The 24,530-nt window shown below is 52.4% G+C and overlaps 1 protein-coding gene across 2 annotated transcripts; it reads right to left on the bottom strand.

Annotated features, from left to right (window-relative positions):
- Window positions 1-278: 278 nt before the first annotated feature.
- Window positions 279-23,528, bottom strand: TCOF1 (treacle ribosome biogenesis factor 1). 2 transcript variants are annotated; one of them, XM_067305050.1, is made up of 18 exons: window positions 23,375-23,528; window positions 22,840-22,895; window positions 19,820-19,962; window positions 18,234-18,337; window positions 17,609-17,954; window positions 16,646-16,740; window positions 15,903-16,127; window positions 15,026-15,295; window positions 9,966-10,140; window positions 9,650-9,798; window positions 7,710-7,883; window positions 6,938-7,187; window positions 6,549-6,634; window positions 5,568-5,796; window positions 3,861-4,427; window positions 1,973-2,076; window positions 1,320-1,359; window positions 279-860 (listed from the first exon to the last, which is right to left on the bottom strand). In XM_067305050.1, exons 1-17 carry the CDS (start codon window positions 23,486-23,488, stop codon window positions 1,324-1,326), a joined length of 3,123 nt encoding a protein of 1,040 aa, XP_067161151.1. In that variant the 5' UTR covers window positions 23,489-23,528; the 3' UTR covers window positions 279-860; window positions 1,320-1,323. The 2 variants fall into 2 exon arrangements, with proteins under 2 accessions (XP_067161151.1, XP_067161153.1); XM_067305052.1 differs by having other exon boundaries at window positions 6,549-6,631.
- Window positions 23,529-24,530: the final 1,002 nt, after the last annotated feature.

The following is a 24,530-nucleotide window of genomic DNA, read 5'->3' as shown; positions in this document are numbered from 1 at the left end:
CTGTGCCAGGAACATGCATTCAAAGCCCAGGAACACAGGCACAAAGCAACTACTTTTCCCCTGAGGGGGTCAAGCTGGTCCTAGAACCCAGCAGAAGCTGGGCTCTGCTCCTACATGCAACATCCTCCAGACATCGACAAGCCCTTCCTGCCCCAACCAGCCCTCCACGCTCCCCCCAGTGCCAGCCCTGCCTCCACTACAGCCAGGAGTGGTTCAAGGGCCAAACCCAGGCCTGAGGGCTTCTCACCCCTTCCCTTCAGAGCAGCTCAAGCAAAGTCTCACCGTTTCTCTTTTATTTTGTTTTCCATAAAAAACCCCCACAAAAAATTTTGTAGCCTTGGCTGAGAACAGCTGCTGGGCACAGCTGGGCAGCACAACTCCAGGGATGGGATAATCGTTGTTGTCAGTGTCAGAATAAAAAGTAAACCCAAGAGCTCTCTTCCATAGGTAGCAAAAAGACCGACACCACAAATCACAGAAAGAAGGGGAAAAAAAAAAAAGAGTAAAAGTTCCTCTTAAAAATATAGCTCTGTGAAGAGAGAGAAAAAGAGATGGCTGGGTGTCAACTAGGAGGAAAGCAGTTTATGCAAGCTGGCTCTTCTCTGGTCAAACTGCCTCCTTTAGTTCAGTTATAGTGCAACAGGCGAGCCGTCGGGAGGGGCGATAAAACACTTCTCCAGGCCCCAGCAGGACAGGAGGAGGCAGAAAGTTACACCACTCTGCTCTAAAAGTCACAGTTAAAAGAAGGAGTTATAAATTACTATTAAAAAAAAAAAAGTTGGAATTCTCCTGATGGGCTTCCTTTTCCTCTCTTCTGCTTGATCTTCACTCATAAATCCTTATTCACAGGGCCACGGTACCTTTGAGGAAAGGAGTTAAGAGTTAGGGAGAGGGAGGAAAGGAACGGCCTACAGCTGAGCAGAGTGGGAGCAGATTCATCTGGTCCACTTCCAGGTGGCTACAAAATCACCATCTAATCCACATTACTTTTCCAAGCTCCCTGTGGTCAGCGGGGACTGACAGACACTGTCAGAGGTCACTTATCTCTGCTGATGGCAGAGGACATCAACATCTAGGCTGGATATCCAGTTTGCAGCAGCTAAAGAGAACAACCACATCAACAGAAGCCAGCACACCGCTGATTGACTCTCCTTACACTGCTCCACTCCCTGTCCCTCTCACATAAGGCCAAGTTGATTCACACAGTGGTTGTTTAGCAGGTAGACTGTGTTCCTGGGGCTGGCCCAGGAGTACCGAATTTGGCAAAGGTTACTGCTGTTCAGAGAGGTACCAACTGACAGTTTCCACAGGCCATGTACCTTCTCACAACAATTCTTGAGACTCAGCTGTTTTCTTCTTCTGAAAAGAAAGGGGAGAAAAATAAATCAGTATCATCTGCACCCCAAACATGCAGAACCCAGCAGAGTCACAAGCCTTTAGAGGCTTCTTTGCTGCCATCTCCACAGGGACAAAGTCCATAACAAGGAACACATCTTATTTTCTCCCTCTGGCCCTTTCCTAGCCCTGGGAATGGGATGCAATAGCCTGCTCAGCCCCCAGGAGCTCCAGTTTCTGCTGAAAACACCACTAGATGAATAAGAGGTAGCAGGGGAAGAACCCTCACTCCTTGGGCAGGTTCTCTGCCAGCAAACCCAGCCACCGAGTGTGACCCTCCCAGTGAAAGGCTGCAAGAGCTCTGAAGGGATCTCTCCTGGGGGAAAATACAGGAACAAGCCCTTCTTCGAGCCTCCCCAATCCCAAACAACCCACAGTCAGGGAGCATCTTGAGAACAGGTCCACAACCATCTGCAGCCTCCTCTGTACTGCCCACAAGGCGAGGACACAGCTCCGTTCCTCTCTCCAGCCCCACATCTCTAAGGGACCAACCAGCTGCACTGCAGGGACGAGCCCCATAAGCACTACTCAGAATGGCTCTCCCCTGTGGTAGCCTGTTCCAGGGTCCTGCACATACCTTCTTCTTCTTCTTGTGAACTTCAGCAGAGCCATCTGCTATTGGTTCCCCTTCTGAAGATGCTTTTTTGCTCCTCTTCTTCTTTTCTTTTCCATTCTTTTTTTCTAGGCAAGGGAAAAGTAGTTAATTAAGAGAGCAAATCTGCTAAAGCCAGTGCCTGAGAAGCATTTAGCTTCACCTTACACTGGAGGAAACTCTTGGTTAGAAAGGGGGCATCCCCAGCAGGTCCTTGCCCACATTAAAGCTTTACAGAGCAGTAACTCTAGGTGACACCAGAGTCCTGCCACAAGGCAGCTGTCCTCAAGGCTGTTTCTCCAGTACCCTTGAGCCAGAGTGGTTTGATCTCACCACACATGCACAGTGTGGGCAGAATCAGACAGGATCCCCTTCTTCCCACCTCCCGCTGTCCAGCCACTCTGAGGAACCGCTGCAGTGCTACAGTAGCTGGGCACATGTAAGAAATCAGAGCAAGGGGAGCTACTGACACAGGATGGACACACGACTCAGCTCAGCACAACCGCTCCAAGAGGCTCCAGCTCACCTCTGTGCAACAGCCCGCACAAGGACTGATGGACAAGTCCGTGTCTCCTCCAAAATGAAGGGCTGCATCTCTGCAGAACAGAAACCCCAGCAGTTCTGGCCCACCCATTCCATCTTCTCTCTTTTATTTTGGGTAGCAAAAGCCTGCAAGAGCCAGCACAGAACCAGCTCTAATTTGCAAATGCAGTCTGCACTGCGAAGGAAAAAAATTTCCTTTGCATTAGGGCAGCAAACAGCATTACACAGAGGCGTGCAGGGGCAGCAAGCACTCTTAATTAGGAGCAGTGAGCAAGAGGCTGGTACTATCCTCCCCTTTCTCCTGGGGTTTGAAAGCAGCAGTAATAACCCTGAGTCAAATCCCTCAAATGCGTGGCTCACCGTGTTGCAACAGGAGGCACTGTGATCAGGCAGGGCCAGGGAAGGGGCTCTGTCGCCCTACGGGGAACAGGCTGACAGGACAGATGACAGCATGGATTTCAAGGCTGATCTTTTTTGAAGAGGCTGCCAGCAAGGAGCCATGTTCAGGCAGCTCTAACACAAAACCCTGTGCATATGAATGCTGGGCTTCATCTACCATGCCCACAGCTCGTCAGGACCAAGGAAGGAGATGGCAATCTTCTGCCTGCCTTCCCCAGCTACGCTGCAGCTTGGCTCTCCGCTAGCACGCGTTGCATTTGCCACGCAGGAGCCAGTACAGGCAACGGGTTTAGCACAGCCGTTCTGCACTGCAGACACAGAGCAGGGCATCATGCAGAGCCCCAGCGTTTCCCCAGAGCAGGCAGAAACCAGCCTCGAGGCTTCGTGGCTTGCAACTAGTGAGAACTGGCCCCAAGCACAGCACAGATGGTGGACAGTCCACATGTGGAGGGCAAACAGGCCTCAGGAGCCTTCACGTAGACATGCTCAAACCACTGCCTGCCCAGAGCCAGAGAGCCACTTCCAGCCACGGTAAAGGCCAGGAAAGGAGAAAGCCCTAGAGGAACAGGTCATGCCACTGAAGATGCACAGGGACATGAGCTTGTTCTGCAAGCAGCAAGGATCAGTAGGACAACAAGTATGAGCATTATGCAGTTCCCACTGTGCTGGGCACAGGACAGAGAGGGGCAGAGGAGTCAAGCTTGCTGCCTGCAACACAGCTTGGTGATGAGACTGCAGAAACACACCGAAGTGAGGGTTTGAAAATCTGCCACTGGCTTTGGGGGGGGCCAAGAGGGCAGCAGGCAAGCAGGAAGTTAATGGGAAAGCAGGTGCTGTTTACATGGCCCTGCACCTGAGGCTGAACATGCAACAGCAGCAAAAACCTATTGCAAATGCAGCCCTGAGTGATGGATAGTGCTCACATGCTTACTTTTATTGGATTTTTTCTTCTCCTTGCTCCCTGGTAGCTTCTCCAGGTCACCGGCCGCTTTCTTTTTTCTCTTTTTGGGCACTTCTTCACTAGCTTGCCCTTTCCGCTTCTTCTCTTTGGGCTGCCCAACAGCTCCATCCTCTCCTGGCAGTTTCCGCTTCTGAGAGGCTTTCTGCTTCTTGTTCTCTTTGTCTTTGCTCTTGGGTGTTTTCACAGCCTTGTCTGCCTTGGAGGAGGGTTTCTTCTTTTCCTTCTTTTCTTTTTTCTCCTTCTTTTTTTTCTTCTTCTCTTCCAACCCTCCCAGTGTTTGCACTGCAGGGATTTTGGCAGCAGTGGTAACCTCGCTTTCACTCCCTGAACTTGACTCCTCTGACTCTGGGATGGAGAGCAGCGTGTATGCCAACGGGGTCGCTTGCGTCCCTTTTGCCCCAACATCATTCTGCTTCACTGTTAGAGCTTTCTTGACTGGGGAAGCTTTGAGGTTGGCATGACTCGGTGCTGTCTTCCCTGCTGCCTTCTCTTTGCCAGAAGGTCCTGTGGCTTCCTGCCCTGGAGGGGGTTTGTCTTCTGCAGAAACAGTGATGAGAGAGATGACAAATTCAGGGAGTTTTAAACACACACACAACCCCCCCCCCCCAAAAAAAAAACCACACAGAACACACAGTTACCAGAGCGTTTAAAGAGGAGCATGCAGTTCTCCCCCAAAAGTAAAATCTGCTTGCTATCCCGTCTACAGCAGAGAAAGATGCCTTGGCCCTAACATTAAGTATCTGGGGAGGGAAGCGGGTGACAACAGGCAGAACAGCTTCGGCCACGTTCGAGAAAAACAGGGACTAGGCTAGTGGGAAATGAAGCATAAGAAGGGTGAGCATAGAGCAGTCCTTCCCCAGGATGTCAGGGACTTCAAGGCAGAGGTGGTATCCACATGACCATGTTTAACAGGCACCAATGGCTTATCTGCCAGCACCTGGGCCTTCCTGAAGCTATTTATACTTCACACCTACTCAGCAGCTTGTTCCACAACTTGATGATGTGCCTGCTGAAAGGCTAACCAACCCGTTTAAGCCTCAAGAGTGGGCCAGAGCTCAGAGCCCAGCCAGAGCTCATCTGGAGGTATCAGGGTTGCACCAGAGCAGAAACATCTTCCAGCTCTGAATTCTACAGTTCACCAACAACTGGGGAGGCAGAGGAATGGCAGGACATCTCATTTTGCTACAGGCCTTCCCATTCACTTCCTTTTCTCTGCCCTGCAGACATGCAACAGGAACAGAGCACAGAAAGACCACAGGGAGACTTGACACCAGCACTGTATAGCAGAGGAGGTTCTTAAGCCAGTGTTTAAAAGCTCACTAGGAGCCGTTGCTACTGCAGCACACTGACACCACGAGCACAGGTTGCAGGGAGAACCCTGTCTGCTCCCATTAGTTACAGTAATTACTGCAGCTACAGCAGGACTTGGAAGAGGCAAGGGCACGGGGCAAGAGCTGCAGGCCGGCCCTCGCAAGGTGGCTAGTGAAAGAGGGTGTGCGAGGAGAAGGCCATGTCATGGCTAGAGGAAGCCAGCAGACGGCAGCAGCGTTCCACGGCCAGGCTCTGCAGCAGAGACACACAGGGAATAGGCCCCGTTCCAGTGTCACACTCCTGCTCCCTTTCCAGCATGGCTTTGCTCCTGGCCAAGGAGATTTCTGGCCTTGCCAAAGGACCCACCTGCTTTGTGGACTGCAGGCACCTGCTCAGCATCTGTGTCGGAGTCACTGCTGTCACTGCTGGAGCTGTCGCCTGGGGCTGCTGTTACAGAAGCCTGGGCGAGGGGGTTAGCAGCAGGCACTGCTGCTTTCCCTTGCCCTGCTTTGCCTACAGGCAAGGAGGGAACCGTCTTTGGTATCTGAGGTGCTGTTGGGACCTTGGAGACGCCCAGATAGCCTGTGAGGAGGGACTGAAGAAAGCACAGTCACAGCAGGGCAGTCTCTTACGCACCAGACACACAGTTCTGTCCCTGCTATTGCCCCTATACTCCAAGCGAAGGGCCCACCTTCGGCCACCCATGGGCTGACCCAAGCACCGTTCAGCCAGCCACCAGCCCTGCGGAGAGGGCAGGGCAAGGCAGGGCTACCAGCAGAAGGGGTCGGCACCAACAGGCGCTGGCTGAGCTTACAACAGCAAGAGCTGATGGCGACAGGGTCGCTCCTTTGTTCTCGCCCAGTTAAGCAGACTTGGGGGAGGCTCCTGGCCATTAGCAAGCACCCACGCACAGCTAATGCACTGCAGATGTGCTGCACGCCCTGCACATTACTTACAAAGGGAGTTTAATGGCTTGGACAAGGGTTAAGTTACAAATAAAAGCAGGGGAAAAAACCCTGCTGCTATTGGCACTGCACGCCAGTTCTGGTTTAACTCTTGCAAGGCACTGCCTCCTCCCATCCTTTCGTTCAATAGCGGAAGGTACAAGCCCTGCACCTAAGGTCTGGCTGCCTAGGGAAGCGTTCCTAAGAGCCTGGATTCAAAAGCTTTTCTCTCCCCCACCACAAGGCCCTACTCTACAGTACTGCACTGTGGAGCCCCCGCTTCCATGCTGGCAAACTCACTGAGCACCCCGCTTGCTCTGGCTGGGAACGCAACCCTCTCTCTGTCCTGCTTTGGGGCCAGATGCAGGACCCGAGAGGATCCCAGCCTGCTCAGGCATAGTACCTGTGATGCTGTCCCTTCTTCCTCGCTGGACTCTGAGGAAGAGCTGTGGGCTGGCTCAGTCCCTCCTGGTTTCTGCAGCACACCTGCTGGAGGAGCAGAGTTCATCCTATCAGACCCAGCACTGCCTCTTGGGGCAGAATTCATCCACCCAGCACACAGGCATTGCTGCCCAGGGGACTTCTGCCTCCAAAGAAAGGGGAGCACTCTGCAGAGCTGGACAGCAGAAACCCCTTTCCAACCACTATGTGAAGGTGACACCTCCCATGGGGTAAAAAACGTCACCCCCACTCTGGCCAGGGTGCTGCCAGCCAGGCTAAGGCTGTGCACGAGCACCTAAGGCTGTGCACCTCTTGGCATGACACAGACAGCATATCCTCAGGAGAACTGACCAGGTTTGGGGAGCTGCTTGGGTCTCTCCTCCTCGTCGCTGTCGGAGGAACTACTGCTGTCCGAGGTCTCCTCTGCTTGGGTGGGCAGCGCGGCCTGGCTCAGCTTGGTGTCCTGGGCAGGCTGCAGACCTGGCTTCCTCAGCACGCCAGTGGGATTTCTCAGGACCGAAGCAGCCTGTGGAGCAGCAGTGTTGGTTGGAGGCACTTTGCCCGTGGGAGCTGTCCGCTTCAGGCATGGAGGAGGAAGGACCTAGGGAGAGGAAGAATGTATCTGAAAGGAGGAGTAACTGCTCATTCCCATGAACTATAGAAAGCAGCCCCAGATAGGTGGGCTTGGACCACCTGGGCTCTCCTTCAGCCACACCGCTCCAGTTCCTGTCCAGGTTAGCCCAGCACCTTCCATGCAGGGAGATGAGACTCCCAACTTCCCCTGACCCACAGACAAAGCAGGGAGCTGTGGCCTGGGAGGCAACTCCTGACTGTACAGCCCACTGCTATCGCCAAAGGAGGAGGGAAAAAGAGTCAGCCAGCTGGGAGGCAGGAACAGCAGCAAAGGTGACAGGGTTATCCCTCCCCTCATCTGCTTCACCTTATGAGAATATTGTTTAAAACAACTACTCCCCCTCTTCCACCCCCTCCCCAGGCCCCCACACATGCTCCCTCAGAGGGGGATACTTCACTAGCAGCCTGCACACCTCAGACACCCGCACACCCACCCTGTCTGCCCACTCTCCCCAGGGAGACTCCCCACAGATGCCTGCTCCGCCATTACCTCTCCCACAAGCACATCGCTCTCCGAGGAATCGCTGCTCGAGCTCTCGGATACTCTGCAAGCTGGTGGGACAGCAGGTGCTTTTATCCCCTTCCCCGAAGGCAGTGAGGCATTAGCCTTGGCAGCCGCTGTACTTACAACCTTGGTTGGTTTGATGTTCTGCTGTGACAGACTCTAAGGCAGATATGAAAAAGTCAGGACAGAGCACACCTTGAGAGGGAAAGCTGAAATGTGACACACTCACAGCCAGCCAGATACCTATCCACTGCAGCACCAGGAGGACAGCAAGATGTAAGTTGCAAATGCTATTTTGCCACATGGGGATTCAGGCTCCAGGATGACTCCTACACTCAGATATTGCACAAGGGTTAATTGGCTACACAGACAAAGCAGGGACACCAACCGTACGGCACATTTGTCCTCAGGTTCACAAGCAAGTCATGGATTAGATAGCAAGTTAACAAGAAGCAGTTGTGTTTCCTGACACTTGAAGTGTCCCATCAAACTAAATAAAGAGGGGTTAAAACCAGAAGAGCCAGGAGCAGGGATGAAGGAAAATCAGACACTGACATCAAGTCCAAGGCACAAATGCCAGCAGAGGAGGGAGCAGGAGCGATGGAGGAGTGCTCAGCCTCCTGGTTTGTATTACAAACAAGGCTACGTGAGCAGCCATCCCTCCCCAGATCTCTGACAAGCTGGGCCTTTGTGGGCTGACATTTCTCGCACACAACATCTGGCCTTCAGAAAGGAAAGCAATGCTCCATGATGCAGAGAGCCGCCAATCCAACATGCGCTTTCAGTCGTCTTGCACACAGCTCAAGTTACAGCAACTGCGTTATTTTATACAATCTCAGTATTACAAACAAGCTTTAATCAAGGACTGCTCAGGCTGGCTGCCTGCCCACCAGCTGGGGAGAAGGCAGCCTGTTGATCAACCACAGCATCAGGCCAACACGGGGAAGGGCTTCCTTGAATGCACATAATCCCCCTCTCCCAACAAGGGCGTTGACCAGAAAGGGGATGCATATGCGTGGGAAGAGAAGTGCACTTGGCCACTAAGCCCTGGGCTCAGAGCACCTGTCCCTTTAGCAATGGAGAAACCACCACCAAGTAGGAACAGCAGCCACACTCCCCAGTCAAGGCTTCCTCATGTGATTTCTTTCCTGGGTTCAAACCACAGTAGAGGTGCAGAGACATCAAGAGAATCAAGTGAGAGAGCTGGGATCGACTCCACAATACTCAGATCACCCCCACTGTGTGGGATCAGAGATCACTTGTGAGCAAGACCCAGCTGTCAGCTCCAGGGCTGAGATGGAGGTCAGGCTGAGCGCCACACTGAGCAGGGATCAGTGCAATGTAGTGCTCCTCACACCGACATGGGGTCACCTCCATTCTCTAAGGCAAGAGTCTGACTCCTTTTCTGGCTGAAAGGCAGCACAACCACTGTGTTACTCTTTAGAGCAAATCCCACCAGCCTCCTGTGGGTGATAGAGTGGGAGACCAGAGTTCTCCAGCTGTACCCCACACCAAGGAGGGGCTGGGAGAAGGCAGGGTACAGGTTGCCTTGGAGCTACCTAGCTCATGGAAGGACTGTCCATAACGATTTGGCTGCTTTTCCGGCCCATTTAATTTCTAGGGCTAGGGCAAAGGGGACAGAGTCCAGGAGCTCTGGGCTTGTGTGTTTAGTCATGTTCCTGTCAAAACAGTCGCACCTTCCCCTGCTCACACACAGCAAGCTTGCTGAGGCCGAAACATGCATCCAGAACTGGGGTCACTGAGACCCAGGAATGCTGCCAAGAAGCCTTGATCCAGCCAACAGGAGGAGTCTTCTCTCTATCATTCATCACCCACCCAACTATCATCTTGCAAGTCCTGAGATGAGTTATCTCATGAGTGTGGGGCAAACAGCGCCTGTGCCCAGCAGGTCAGCAACTCCTTACCTGTGAAGGGGGGATTATTTCCTCCTCTGAATCTGACTCCTCACTGGAATCATCACTACTCTCTGCAGGTGGAGGGGCTGCGGCTGGCACCGGGACTGGAGCTTGTGCCTTCTTCACACTTGCCGGCTTGGGCACAGCATTGGTTTTCACTGCAGGAGAAGCATGAGAGATTGTCACCGTAAGCAAGAGTTGCTCTCCTTGGCTGTCCAGAACAGGAACTATCACAACAGCCAGGGCAGCTCTGCAGGCAGGGCAGAGAAGGAAACCCAGGATGAAGAGGGCAAGAGTTCCTGACCACTACCAGAAGGGGCCTTACCAGCTGGTGGAGGCTGTTTCTGTGCCACGGGGGTCTCTTCTTCACTGTCAGATGAGTCACTGCTCCCACTCTCTGAGGTCTGGCTTTTCAAGGTGCCTCCCACTGCCTTTTCAGGCCCGCCAACTTTAGCAGCCTGGCTCAGGTTGGGAACGTGTCCAGGCTGTTCTGTTAATCTCTTAACAAAAAAAGAAATACAGACCCAGAAATGCAGTGTTACTATAGGTTTTGTTTAGGGGTTTAAGTGCAGTTTCAGCTCAAGCTAGGTTTTGTTTTGCCCCAACACAGCTGTGGCTAACACTCACTTCATCCTCAGCATATCAAGATTGGAAATGGCTTCAGTTACTGCCTGGACTGAGCTGCTGAAAATGCATACCACTGCATTTAGCAACGCGTCTTTGACAGGAAGCCCAAATGCATTTTATCTCACGAGTGTGCAGGGCTAACAGCACTCATAAATCTCGCTGCAACAAGACTTCAGGAGGAGCCTTCTAGCAGAGGGGCAGGCAGGTCAGCCAGGACAGCTGCTGCCTCAGGGCAGCTGGGAGCACAGTCCCTCTGTACCTCAGCCTCTCCAGCTCCCAGATCAAGCCCTCACCCACCAGTTACAGTAGCGCAGCAGACTGAGCTGGTGATACGTGCTGGCTCAGACCCCACTCCAGGGCTGGGAACAGCAGGCAGCCAGGAACGGGAACAGCTTAACCCAGGGCAGCAGGTTGGCCACAGAGTCAAGTCTTTCAAGTGACTGTCCTGGGCTACCTACCGCAGCTCAGCTAAGATGCAGCAAGTCAAAGCCCAAAGGGACTGAGTAAAGTCCCATGATATCAGGGAGCTAACAAACCCACTCCTCAAAGATTGTCATGGGGGTCAATACCTCATTTTCACCTCACCCAGCAGTACCTCAGGCAGCCTTGCAGTTCCTTAATGAAGCTGAGACGGGCTGGATAGTAGTCTGAAGGGAAGAGTAGCACCCCAACCCCCAAGCCCCCATTCCAAAGAAGCCTCTCATTTGAGCACAATCTCTTCCTAGCTTGGGGAATCAGTAGGAACCAGAAAGCCTTGTGCCAAAACATTTGCAAGATGCAAAGAAGGTATCAGAGCAGTTACTTCCTAGAGCTGCTGCAGAGCTCAGCGTAGAGACAGGCTGCCACAGGAGTTTGGGAATGTGAAAGGCAGGCAGAAACAGACCCAGGCGGAGGATATGACTGAACCCCTTGAAAATTAACCTGTCAACAGTCTAAAAGAGTTTGAAAACAATGAAAAAAAAAAAAAAAACCCTACAACTCACTTGGGCTGTGTCTTTCCACAGCACCTGCCAACACTGATATCCAAGACCCAAGACAGGCCATGAGCCACTGCCCCAAGAGGCTGCCGTGTCAGCACAAGGAAGCTGTGGTTATTGCAGCACTAGACACACAACTGCCAGGTAAGATCTCCTCTTCCTGGCCCCTCTCCCAGCTCAGACAGAGGGCTGCAGACATCCTTCCTGCATGCTTCTGTAAGCTAGCGGTGGCAGAGAGAGAAGGAGAGCTTGCTGGGAGTTCTGGTAACTTCACCACCCGCAGATATTCTTCAAGCTCAGTGCTCTGCACCCACTCAGTCTACTCCGCTCATCGTTCATCTCTGGGCTGTTCTGCCAGAGAGCAGCACCACACTTGCCAGGGCAGACAAGACCCGTCCAACCCACACGTGATGACAGCCCACTTCGGTGCTCTGTGTCAGAGCCCAGGGTCTCCTGCAAGAAGGGAAAATGGACTCTTGCCCTGTTGCACAGTCACTGCAATCCCCCTTTCCCAGCCCTGCAATGCTGCTAACCCAGTGACTCTCCTCCCACCTCAGATCCCTTTTCTCAGCCCACAGCAGAGGGCCAGGAGTATCTCAACATTGCTGGCCCATTTGGGGGCTGCTCCTGGCCAGCAGCTGAGAGCACCAGCCTAGCAGCCTCCCAGGAGGATGGATCTTATCGCGCTTCCTGGCACAGCTCCACTGAGGGCTGCCACTGGGGCAGTGTTTATCATTTCCAAGCCAAACACTAAACAGACAACAGCATCTGCATGTTTATCCCATTACAGAACAGCTCTCCGAACAAGCCAAGACTCCGCTTAGAGAAACAGAAACCTCCACAAGCACTTGGGGACGGGGGGGACTGCAAACCTCACTTGCCTGTTTTGTTTTGACACCAGTGAGTCACTATCTCCAGGAGAGAGGCCAGATTTGCAAAGGTGAAGAGAGAACTACGTGAAGCAGACAAGAATTGACATGGTCTACTTGAACATACCAGCCCCTCTCCCTCTCCTTCCCAAGCACTGGTACCCAAGGGAAGAGAGTCTACCGAGATCAACCCTACTCACTCACTTCCAAGACCTTCACTGCAACAGGACTGGTTTCTGCCTCTGCTCAGATGCATAGCATGAGGGCTGGTTTGTTTTCTACACTTCACAAAAGATTGGCAGAGAGCTGTGGAAGAACTGTACAGAGGCATCCTGACACAGAAAGAACACAATTGTACCCACGGAGAAACCACTGTAAGCTTTATACAGCTGGAGGACTCCTCAGACCTTCCCAGGTGGAGGCCAAGGTCCCTCCATCTATCTCATCTCGGTCCCCGCCAGATGGCCAACAGGTGCCACATCCTATGGCATGGCCCCAGACAGGCTGAATTACACCCAGGGAGTGGGGCAAGACAATCGGGGGTTTCTGAAATCTTAGAGCAACAGGTACATAGGGTAACTGAGGGGAGAAGGAAAATAACTCAAGAGGAAAACGTTTTTTCTTCTCCCTCCCCAGCCCCCAAAGCAGGAGCTGCCTGCGGATCAGTACTAGAATGATGACTCAGCTGCCACACAACCCATCTGCCACTCCGCCGGGTCCATTTGCATCATGCAATTCTGCATGACAAGAGAGGGGGGAAACAACGCCAAGCCACGTGCGCTGAGCAAATTATAACAATTACACTCCATTGCTGCCTGTGCACAGTGGAAGCGCTGCCAGCGTATCAGAACTGGGACTAATAGCTCAGCTGTGTCACGACACGGGGAAGGGAAGGATTGCCACCTGCACGGAGTGGGGACAGGATTCAGGGAGCAGGATAGAGGGAGAGACCCTCCATCTCTTGGGAGGTTTGGCCTCCCCTCGCTGGGCCCGCAGTCTGTGATAAAAACTTTCGGGCAAAGCTTCTACCAGTGCAGCCTGTACAAGTTTCCTTGGATGATCAAGAAACACAGAGGTTCCCAACATACACATGCATATGCATCTCATGCCCAACACTGGTGAGCAGAAACCGGAGCCTGCACATGGAGGGGTCTAGTGCCATTTTTAGTCCACAATGTCCAGGAAAGGGGAAGCAAAGCAGAATTAACAGTTCCAAAAGAGAAGCAGCTCACAGCATCTTTAAGGTCAGTCCAGACTGTTCCCCCACCACCATTCTCCAAAAAAACCATGCAAACACCTTGTCAACTTCTTTGACTAAATATTCCTGAGTCTTCAGGGGTAAACATACCAATTAAGCAGTTCAATTTAGGCATGATGTTCATTTTAATTGTGCTAATCCACCCCCACAGGGAAAGATGAAGCAGCTTCCAACGCTCTGTATCTGTTTGGATCTTGCACAGAAGCCAGAGGAAGTTGCAGGATACAGTAAGTCAGTGGTTAGCATATGCCCAAGAAGCAGATGGCGAGAATGAGCTAAGAAGAGTTTGACTGAGAGGACAGGACTGTGGACACAGAAAAGCCTAATGGTTGAACTTCAGGCTTCACTCATGGTCTCTGCCTGCAGGCTGCTAACACAGGGAGAAACAGCCTGTTTGGCAAAAATAGAGCTTCCTTGATCACAAGCTTTTCCCTGATGACTGTGGTAGGTGAAGGGTAATCACCAGTTTGAAGAGGGAAGATGATGAAGTGGTTAAATAGCCATCAGCAAGAGAGCTACCTGCTGCTGCCAGCTTCAAATCAATACTGGGGGAAACAAACCCACCCCAGCAGGCCCTTCACCTCCAACCCTGCTAAAACGGACGAGCCTTGTTAGTTTTACAGCGAGCACCCATGGCAGAGCTATCAGAATAGCTGCTCCTGCCACCCAGAGCTGAATCTTCACATATAATCATGCAGGAAGAGAGCAGCACAGAGCCAACTGTTAGAGATGCGCCCCCCTCCACCCACCTCAGCAGGCCAAGGCTATAAAGACAAAATGCAGAGCCTCTCCGACTCCTGCCTGTCAATACCAAAAGGACGTGTTGACAAAGAGCCTCCTTGCAAGGACACGTGAGGCTCTGCCCCCAGGTTCCCTGCCTCCCTAGCAAATAATAGCTGCCGTCTCGGCAACACCGCTTTCAGGCCACTTTCTGAAAGGCCCTGAAGCTCAGAGTCAATGCAGGAGGTCTCCATAAAACGGACCTGGGATTATCAAGGCCCTATTTCATCAACCAGAAGCACAGCAAGTCCCACCCTGCGCAGGTAGGGGGATGCTCTCAGGAAGGGATTTGTCTCCCAGCAGCTTGAGCCATCTAAGTCCAAGCCTAGTCCGGGTTCATGGCCCTTCTCCCAAGAAGGGCCTAAACATCCCCTCACAGGAGGGCCAAGCTGTCAGTGACCCCGGAGAGGAGCAAAGCACAAGTGGTGTGAAACCAGTTTGTGTCAAATAGATTAGGGCCCCCCACCCTCTTTCCCTATTTGCTACGCACAGACTATGCTGCTGTTGGCATACCACCCCTCATCTGATCTTTCCTGTTGCATCTTGCAACAGTTTTTACATCAGAGAAGAGCCAGACAAGCCCCAGCACAAGGCCAGATATTTGGTAACCCTCAACTGCCCCCAAGAAGTTCTTTGTCTCCATGCGGTGAGAGAAAGAGGTGAAAATAACAGGCAAACAAAGCCAAGTCTGAGTGAGAAGAGCTAGCCATGCTTGTTTCCAGGTAGGAAGAAAGACCCCTACCAGGAGAGATAAGATGCAAAGTACTACGTACTATCGGAGTTTCAAGGAGATTAGCAGTAGCATGTAATGGCTGAACTATTATTCTGTGCATATCTCATCTTTCAAGATTGAGTTGAATGGGGCATCACCAACCTTCTGGCTGACAGGCACAGGGAGATCCTCCTCTTCACTGTCTGAGGAGTCAGTGCTCTCCACTGGCTTCGTACTTTCAGCAGGCTTTGTGGGAACAGCAGTCCTTTCCAGCCTGGTTTTGCCCTGCTTTGGCACTGCTGGTTTTGGTGCTGGCTTCCCTTGGGCTGATGGAAGCGTTTTTGCTGGAGTTGCTTTGCTGGAGAGTGACGCTGCCGGTGTGGGTTTCACTGGGGATGGGATGGCCTGGGAGGATTTTGGAGGTGGCTTTGTCTGGACAAGACAAGAACAGCATGAAACAAGGTGAATCCCACAGTAGTACAATTCATATACTCAGACTGGAATCAAGGGAAGAGATTTCAGCACCCCCTGCAAAAGGCAAATGCTGAAGGAAGATTAGCAACTGGCAGGAAAGATAAGGCATTCTTTCATCCGGCTGTCTGGGAATAGTGTCCCAAGAGGGGAAAGCAAGACCAGACATTCCTTGTCAGCCTTCAGATATTACCAGTCACCTCCAGTGAGGCAAGTATAGCGCTCTGCACTCTCCACAGCAGGGAAACTAAGTTGCACTACAGCTTGCCAAATTAGACACTGTATATCACAATTTATAGCTGAGAGGCAAATTCAACCATGATGACTGGCCTCTTCAAGTGGGAAAGGAACTGCTGTTTTTATTACATTTAACAGCACTGATTGAATTTTAACTTCAAATCCTGTCCCTCCCCCCAAAAAAAGAAAGGCAAAGGCATTCCAGGGCCTTTAAACACTCCCCCTGCAAACACGACTTTGCTATCTGCTGCATCTGTTTAGAGATTTTTCCTTCACAATTCCTAGCTTTGGAGAGGAACGCAAGGAGAGACTGAGTCTCAGACAGACGCACTTGGGTTACTGATGCAGGTTCCTCATTTTCATTGTCTGATGAGTCGCTGCTCTCTGAAGCGTCATCAGGCTTTGCAGCCCCAAGAACCGTTGCTGATCCGAGCTTGGCCTGGTTTGGTGCCACTGCTGTTTGCTTTAATGCATTCTTCTTGGTGGACACTGGAGTGGGAGGCACGCTTTTCACAGGTGCTGCACTAACCTGCACTGCTTTGACAGCTGGTTTTGCCTGGGAACAGGGGAAAGAAAGGGATCAGGGTATCAGGTAACATCTTACATTTTTAGGAGGGAAGAAACTGGTTGAGGGCTGCAACTGTGTGGAGCCTGTTTTAAGCGAGGCCACTAGGCCAATTTGGCTAGGATAACAGGTAGGCTTGTTCAGACCCATGGGCTGTCGAACATCTGAAGCAAGTAGCTTCCTCTGGGGGACTGTCTGACCAGCCTGCATTCCTCCTGCATTTGCATTAACTGTGGAATTGCATGCCAGTCACCTCCTACAGACCAAAGACTTTCCCTCTGCTTCAGGCACCGGAAAGAACCGGGATGGAATGGTTGACCAGCAGGGATTGGTGGGGTTCTCAGTCACACAGTGTGTCTCCACAGCCTTGGGTTTGGGGATCCCACATACCCAGGGAAGAGAGTGTTGACAGACTGCAGCAGTGCTGGGCTCTCACTGCATTTTCCTCTCCTCTTCAAGGTTAGGGAAGTGATTCCCTAGAAAGAAGGGCCCTGGGTTGGAGAGGTTACCTGGACTGTTGGAGTTGTGAGCTCCTCCTCGGAGGATGTCTCATCACTCGATTCCTCACTGCTACTCTCAGCCACCCCAGCTGCCTGCTTCAGTTCTGAAACACAAGCGAGGAGATGTCACAGCTGCTGCCAGTTCTGAGTCCCCAAAGTGAGATGATAATGCAGCTTTTGAAGTCAGGAGAAAAAAAAAAAAAAAGCAGCAGAGAGAGACTAAGGAGATTTGCAGGGAAGAGGGCCTAGTCTCACTGAAAGTGCTGGTGGCCTGCTGGGAACAGCCTCTCCAGAAGAGAGAAAAACAAACAAACAAACAAACCACACACACACACACACACACACACACACACACACACTTGCCCACAAGCACCACTCCTCGTTGTGGGCAGAGACGAGAAAACCTTCCTGGCTAGTCTCAGACCTTAAGAGCAGATGCCCAGGCAGACACAGCTTCCTGCAGGAGCATCTAACCTGGCTGCATCTTATCTGAAAAGGAGACAAGGACTGAGCTTCTAGGTTCTATTCCTTCCCTCATCTCCAAAACAGCAAAAGGGATTTTCTTAAAGACTTCAAAAAAACAAAAACAAACATTCACTTTGCAATTGGGACCAAACACAGAATGCTGAAGTGCCCTTCCAGAAAGCAGAAAGCATCTACAGTATTAGCACTCCATCTTCTCCAAATACACCATCATCTCCAATGCTGTAGTGCAGGATGCTGCTGGAGATGCAGACAAACTCCTTAACCACAGCATTTAGCACCCTAAATGTGAGCAAGCATGCTGGATTCATCCCGTGGAGCTCCAGAGCTGCCTGCTTTGCAACATTCTTGCAGTCTTCCTGGGAGCATGTCGTGCTCTGAGCTTTCCAGCGAGGGAGCTGAAAGCAGCATACTGCTGGCACAGCTCAGACCCGATGCGCAGCAAAACCAGAGCGCACATGCTTTCACCCAGCCCTGCAGGCTCCTTACCCACTTTGGGGGCTGCTGAATTCACTGCTGGCGTTTCCTTTTCTTCTTCACTCTCTGACGAGCTGCTGCTGTCGGAGCTCTCCGGTGCATTGGTCGTTACTGGTGCTTTGCTCTGACCTACTTTGCCCAGGGCTGCTACCGCATGTCCCAGTTTCTCAGGACTGGCCAGCTTTTGCCCAGCCTTGGCCAGAGGTGCAGACACAGCTGGCGCACTGGGCTTCTGCTTATTTGAGACCACAGTTCTGTGCACAGCAGAGGCCACCACTGCCTTGTCTGCTGGAGCAGTGGTTTTATTAGGAGAATGCAGGGAGTTGGCAGCTTTGCCACTAACCACAGCTGGCTTCACCTACAGTAAACAAAAGAAGTTAGAAGAGCATAGATGAATAAAGGGCTAAACTGGATATGACATACCTTAAACAGCACTCTGGCAGTTGGGCAAGCCACACAACTCCTTATGGAGGTGCTTGGGGGACAGATAACCATGAGAAGGCTTACGCCAGCATAGGAGGGTCATTTAAATATGAATTCCACCCCAGCCCACAATACTACACGTGCCAAAGAGGCTGGGACAGCCCTGGCCTCAGAACACTATCAGCCCCCAAGGCCAAGACAAGCACGCTCTTACTGTAATTGCATCTTTTCCAGCTGGCGTCTCTTCTTCTGATGAGGAGTCGTCATCCTCACTGCTTTCTACATTCACTGCTGAGTTTGTGACCAGGGGAATGCTGGCTGCAGCACAGGAGAGAGCCACAGAGCAGTAATGCGAGAGATGCCTCCCATCAAGATGGTCTCTGGTCCATGGAAAGGCCCCAGCAGGCAGGGCAGGGTCCCATCTTTGCACCTGCCCCAACACCAGAGCCACTGCCCTTGCAACAGGCAGGCACTTTGCTCCTCCAACCCACCCTTCTCCCCACAATCAAGACAAACCTGCCAAGATTTACATGTTTCCAAGGGCTGGTCTGCAGCAGATGAGACTGAGCCAAAACATTTCAGACACGGTTTCTTATTAGACTATTCAAGCCAATGCCTCACACATTAGCTGCATCTGGGATCCATCCCCACCTTAGAGGGAACTGGTTTTCCAGACCAACTAGAAAGGCTTTCTTCCCTCATCTGTGAGGCCAGCCTTCCTTTGCTGGCCCAAGAGATGCCACAACTGATCAGATGAGGCTCCTCACTGGGCATCATTAGGCTCCCAATGCTTCATCCAAGTTAGGACACTCATCCCTTCTCCTCCGCCACCCCAATGAACCATAACTATTGATTCTACCACAACACAAAGACACCTTTTCACACATTCAACAAATCCAGAGAAAAGGGCTCCTTGCTGAGCTTTAATTCAGCAAGCCTCGCTTGAGATGAAGAACAACAGACTCTTGGATGGACTTTTGGGGATGGTAGCTTCGGGTGCAGACAGCAGGCTAGTGTGGGATATTGTCAAACTTGCTGTCCTAACTCATCAGTGATGGATGCTGAGGACAGGACAGACCCTAAGGGGCAGGACTGTACCAGTGCAAGTTAGCTGGAAATCTGGCAAGTGCTGAATCCAGGCAGTGATGTAGCTTTCAGGGCTGGAAGGGGTGATAGCAATAGAGGTGAGAGCACTTGCTTCAGGACTGATCCATACCCAGCAGTATACAGCTCTACTCAAGCCTGAGTAGCATCCCTGGGCTCAGCCTCCCCAGAGACATTAACTTACACTGCTCTCAGGGTGGGTTTCTGCCAGCGCCAGACTCTGACATGGGCCAATGGGGGCAAAAACACACACAGTTACAGGGCAGTGACTGGGGCAGCCACATCCATCTCAGAGGGGGAAACACTTCTCCAAGGAGCTATGCTCATCCACACCAATCCAACAGACTCTATGAGAGGAAGAAAGAAAATAATCTATAGGAGAGGAAGAGCAAGAGAGCAGGAGTGAAGACAAAGAGATACTCCTTTCCCCTATATCTTTGACTTTCTTTCCACAGAAGCAATCTAAACCTAGCTCCTAACACCAGAGCCCAATTCCACAGGCTTTTGTTAGCTTTAGCAAGCATCTCTGCTCCTCAGAAATTCTACAGGGACAGAGGTGCTCAATTAGTTGTTTTAGTTTTGTAGAAGCATCAGGGAAGAGCTATCACTTCACAAGCATTTTCTCTGGCCAAGCAGATTGGGCTGCTCTTACACAGTCCTACTCAGTCAAAATATCAGAAGATAAAAGGCTCCTACCCTTGACAACTTTTGTCTTCTCTTTCTCATCCTCTTCTTTCTCTGAGCTCTCAGAGCTGCTCACGGGATCAGGAACTCTGATCTTTTCTGGGATGGCTGCCTCCACATCACTCACCTTTCTTCTCCTGGAATTCGAGGGAGTTCTGAGGAAACAAATTTGGTAAGAGTAGAGAGGAGGTGTCAAAAAGGGGAACAGCTCCTGAAAAAAGAACAAATCTGAACACTCATTAATTCAGCCACTCTCAGGTCTGACACAAGTCTCAAGACAAGCACTGTCATTCCTCCGCAGCTCCTGAGAGGATGGGAGAGATCCATAGGTAACCTGCAAGATACATCTCTGTCCTCCTCAGGCAGCTCCTGAGAGCAATATATCCTTGCAACACTTGGAGGAGATACTGGATACAAACTCTACCTAGGACATAGAAAGAAAGCATCTTTCTCACATTAGCAGAGAAGTACAAACATATTTGGTCAGGCTGATGCTCACCACACAGCAAAGGCAACCTGCAGAACAAATTCAGTCTCCAGGAGACAGCTATAGCCAGACAGAGCAATCAACCGATGCTGCCTCAGGGTTAAAGCAGCGAGTCCCAGACAGGTCATGATATTCTGTGAAGCCATGACAAGTGAACATAAAGGCTGCCCAAGCCATTTGCGTTTGGGCACTTGAGCCAAAAGGAGATAAAAGTTAGGGTGCAAATATATTTACGAAAGGAAGTGGCTGGACCTAAAAAACATGCATTGAAAGATGGCAAAGAAAGGGCCAAAGACAAGCATTAATCATCTAAGCTGTTTATTTGGGTCAAAAGCACTAAGCTGGAAGAGGTGTTTTCCAGGCTCTGATTCCTACTTGTACCAGGAGAACATAAGATGTGGCTAAAGTTACTTTCAAATGAAAACACAAGTAATACTTTTGCTTTATTACCAGGGTATCAATGGCTGGTGCACGTCTGTGTACGGCTCACACACATACAATATTTTATGCCAGTAAAATGCCTTACACATATACAATTATTAAAAAAACACTTTTGTGCCAGGTTAGCTTATTTATTCACCTGACATAAAAATAAGGTTATTTAATGATTCGACCAGTAAAGATTGTTTACACTACGAGAGGGTTTCACTGGCATAGCTGTATCGGCAACTCTTTTGCAGGTAGGCTCAGCCAAAGGAACATTTGCTATTACAAGGCCTGCAACTACTCCAATAATCATTTCAACAAGACATAGGGCAAGTCATGCAGGCAGCTACTATATTCCAATGCCTTCCTGATTCGGTGGCAGCTGATGATACAGAGACTACTGTGAGAATTTACATTGCGTTTGACCGGGGCTCAGGGACGCAGCGCGCGGGAGCACAGCATTGCCCGCCCTCAGGCACTGGCCCTACAGCAGCCTGGAGCATATAACTGCTGCGTTACTCCAACCGCTCCCACTGTTTCTGGGGCTGAGCCAGTCCAGCTTTGCCACCTCACCCAGGCATCAGGCAGCTCTGTTTGTCTTCCCAGTGGACTCCAGGACTAAATGTAGCCCTATAGGGAAGCCATTCTTAAACAAAGGCAAGTCTCAACTGTTAAATTCACTTTTAAAGAGTTTAAGGAGAGCATCAAGGATGACCTCAGCTAGACAGAGAAGAGCTGCAGCACAGAATCTGGGGAAGGCATTTTCAGGCCAAGAGCCTGTGAAGTGAGAACAAGATGTGAGAATCACAGCTCACCCACATGAGAGCACTTCAGCTAAGCAGGGCGCTTCCTGGATAAACCAAACAGCTGGTCAATGCATCCCCCATTTTCACTCCAACTCAGATAAAACAATAAGGTGAGACAAGGAGCAAGAGGCAGACTTGTCAGGTGGAGCTACAACATAAGGGTGACACCAAAGAGGAGTTAAACATGATGCGAGTTCCTGTTGCCCTCCACAGTTTAAGAGTAATAGTGTCTGGAAGGGTGTGCAGCAGAGCCCAGGATGCCTGGCACACAGTACAGTCAGCATCAACACCCAAGAGAGCAATAAATTGTTAGAGGGAGGAACCGCAAGCCCCGTTCCACACTGTTACATCTTCACCTGGTTCCACAGCATCTCTCCCGCTCAGTTAAGAAAACTGTGGAGACACAAGAGCAAGAACAGGACAGCCCCAGGCTTAAAGCATTCTAGCAGAAAATACCTCTGGGGCAAACACCCACCCTCCAAGGCTACTAGCACAGCCAGGCTGAAGAGCATCTTCACTCAAGCGCTCCGCAGCACAGGCCGGACTCCTCAGGCACAGAAAGCCAGCTACACTGATTCCCTGCTAACCCGGCTCTGCGGCTTCAACCATGTCAGTCTCTGCAGCGCTGCACTTCTACATCAAAATAAAGCAAGCAGCACACAGAGTGGGTGCAAATATCATCTCACTCTGCAAATGTGAAAGCTCCACTGCTGCAGACATCCACAGGTGTAGGGTATTCAGCTGAATAACTAAGCGTGAAGTCATTGGAACTAAACATGAAAGCACATGTAAGGGCAGGCTGAAAGCAAAAGTACCTTCCTTTAGATCATAAGTTATGTGACCTATGCCAAGATCTAACATCCCTGTAACAGCTTTGACAGTTCTGATTCAGCAACTTCTGCTCATTCACATGTTCAGCCCACACTGGCCAGTGTCACATCCATGTAAAGCACATGGCTTTAAAAAAGAAAGTGAAATGAAACTGGGGAAGACTTTTTGCCAGTGAAATATGACTCTAACCCTAGTAATGCTCCAGTATCACCCCCAACAGGCAAGAATAGCATCAGCGTCTCAAAAATAGAGTAACAACTTAACCCCAAGCTGAAGAAATTTTAATTTAATTTTTCTTTAACATCTGAAATAAATCTATCTGAAAGCAGGCCTAGGGAGGAAAGTCCCCTGGGCATGCTTATTATTGAAAATACCCTGACAAAAGGAAATTCCAACAAATAAAGATCACAAGTGTAATACAGCTTGGTTGTGAATTCCACGGTCTGGAATCCATTTGACAGCAATTTCCTCCTCAGACTTACTTTTGCCAGTGGGTAAAGATCTCCTCCAGAGAGGTCGTCAGGGAAGGAAGCAATTTCTGTGAAAGCAAAGAGAACACGAATCAGTCGCCATGCCCGTTCCAGGATGTGGCCAGCGAACAGGACAACCGGGGACGGCAAAGGTCCCTCCAGGAGCCCAGAGCACGAAGGGGACGTTTCCTGCCCACGTGCGGGCGCTCCCAAGGAAGCCCTCCTCTCCCAGGGGTCTGTCCGCGCCGCAGCACTAAGGACCCGCCTCCGCCCCCCGCCGCCCCCCGCCGGAGCCGACATACACATAAATAAGTACATATATAACCGCGTACATAAGAGCACGTGTACACGGCGCATCTCTAGGCACAGGCCGCGGCGCTGCCCCAGGGAGGGGCCCGGGCCGCCCCGGCCCCCGGCGGTTGCGCGGGGGCGGCTCGCTGGACCTGGGGCCCTGCGGGGGCCGCCGCGGCCCACGCGGCCCCCGAGCCCGGGCCCGGGCCCGGAGCCGCCGCCGCCGCCGCCCCGGGCCGCCCGGCGCCGCCGTTACCTGGCCCAGCTGCGCCTGCAGCTCGCGGGCCGCCCGGGCGTAGCCGCCGCGCAGCAGGTGCTGGTGGATGAGGGCCAGCAGCTCCCGCTGCCCGCGGCCGCCCGCCGCCGCCATGGCGCCCCCGGCCCGCTCAGGGCGAGCCCCCGGGGCGCTCCCGGCCCGGCCACATGCCCGCGCGGCCCCGCTGACCCGCGCGCGTCACTTCCTCTTCCGCCGCGCCAGGCGCTTCTGGGAAATGTAGTGCGGCGCCGCGGCTGGGCGCCGAGCCCGGCCGGGGGAGTCGAACCGGGCCCCGAACCGGGCCGGGGGAGCAGAACCGGGCCCCGAAACGGACTTGGGGGGGCCGAAAGGGTCCAAACATGCCGGGGGAGCCGAACCAGGGGCCGAACCGGGCCGGAGGAGTCGAACCGGGCCCCGAACCGGGCCTGGGGAGCCGAACCAGGGGCCGAACCGGGCCGGGGGAGCCGAACCGGGCCCCGAACCGGGCCGGGGGAGCCGAACCGGGCCCCGAACCGGGCCCTGGGAGTTGAACCGGGCCCCGAACCGGGCCGGGGGAGCCGAACCAGGGGCCGAACCGGACTGGGGGAGTCGAACCGGGCCCCGAACTGGGCTGGGGGAGCTGAACGTGTCCAAACCAGGCCGGGGGAGCTGAACCAGGGACCGAACCGGGCTGGGGGAACCGAATCAGGAACCGACCTGGGCTGAGGGAGCCGAACCATCAGCTGAGCTGGGCACTGAGCCAAGCTGGGGGAGCCAAACCCAACTGGGACCTGAACTGGGCCGAGGGAGCTGAATTGGGAGCGGAGCCCACCAGGACAGGCAGGCCGGGAGCTGCACCAGGAGCTGCAGCGGGCCGGCCCGAGCGCCGAGTGGAACCAGGAATTGAACCGAGCTGGGCCAGGGCAGCCGAGCTGGGAACCACACTGGGCTGAAAGCTGAACCACAGCAGGGGAGCTGAACTGGGACCCAAAATCCAAGCTGTACCCAGGCCTGAACTGGGCCAGGCTAGGGGAGCCGTCCAGGAACCGAACCAGTACGGAGGAGCTGTACCTGGACGAACTTGGAATTGAACCAGGCTGGCGAAAATGCTCCCGGCAACCAAACTGACCTGGGCAGGGAGAGCTGCACCCAGGAATCGAACCAACCCGGCCAAGGG

Source organism: Apteryx mantelli, chromosome 14 (genome assembly GCF_036417845.1).
Source record: "Apteryx mantelli isolate bAptMan1 chromosome 14, bAptMan1.hap1, whole genome shotgun sequence".
NCBI lineage: Eukaryota > Metazoa > Chordata > Aves > Apterygiformes > Apterygidae > Apteryx > Apteryx mantelli.
This window is presented reverse-complemented; position numbering and strand designations above follow the sequence as displayed.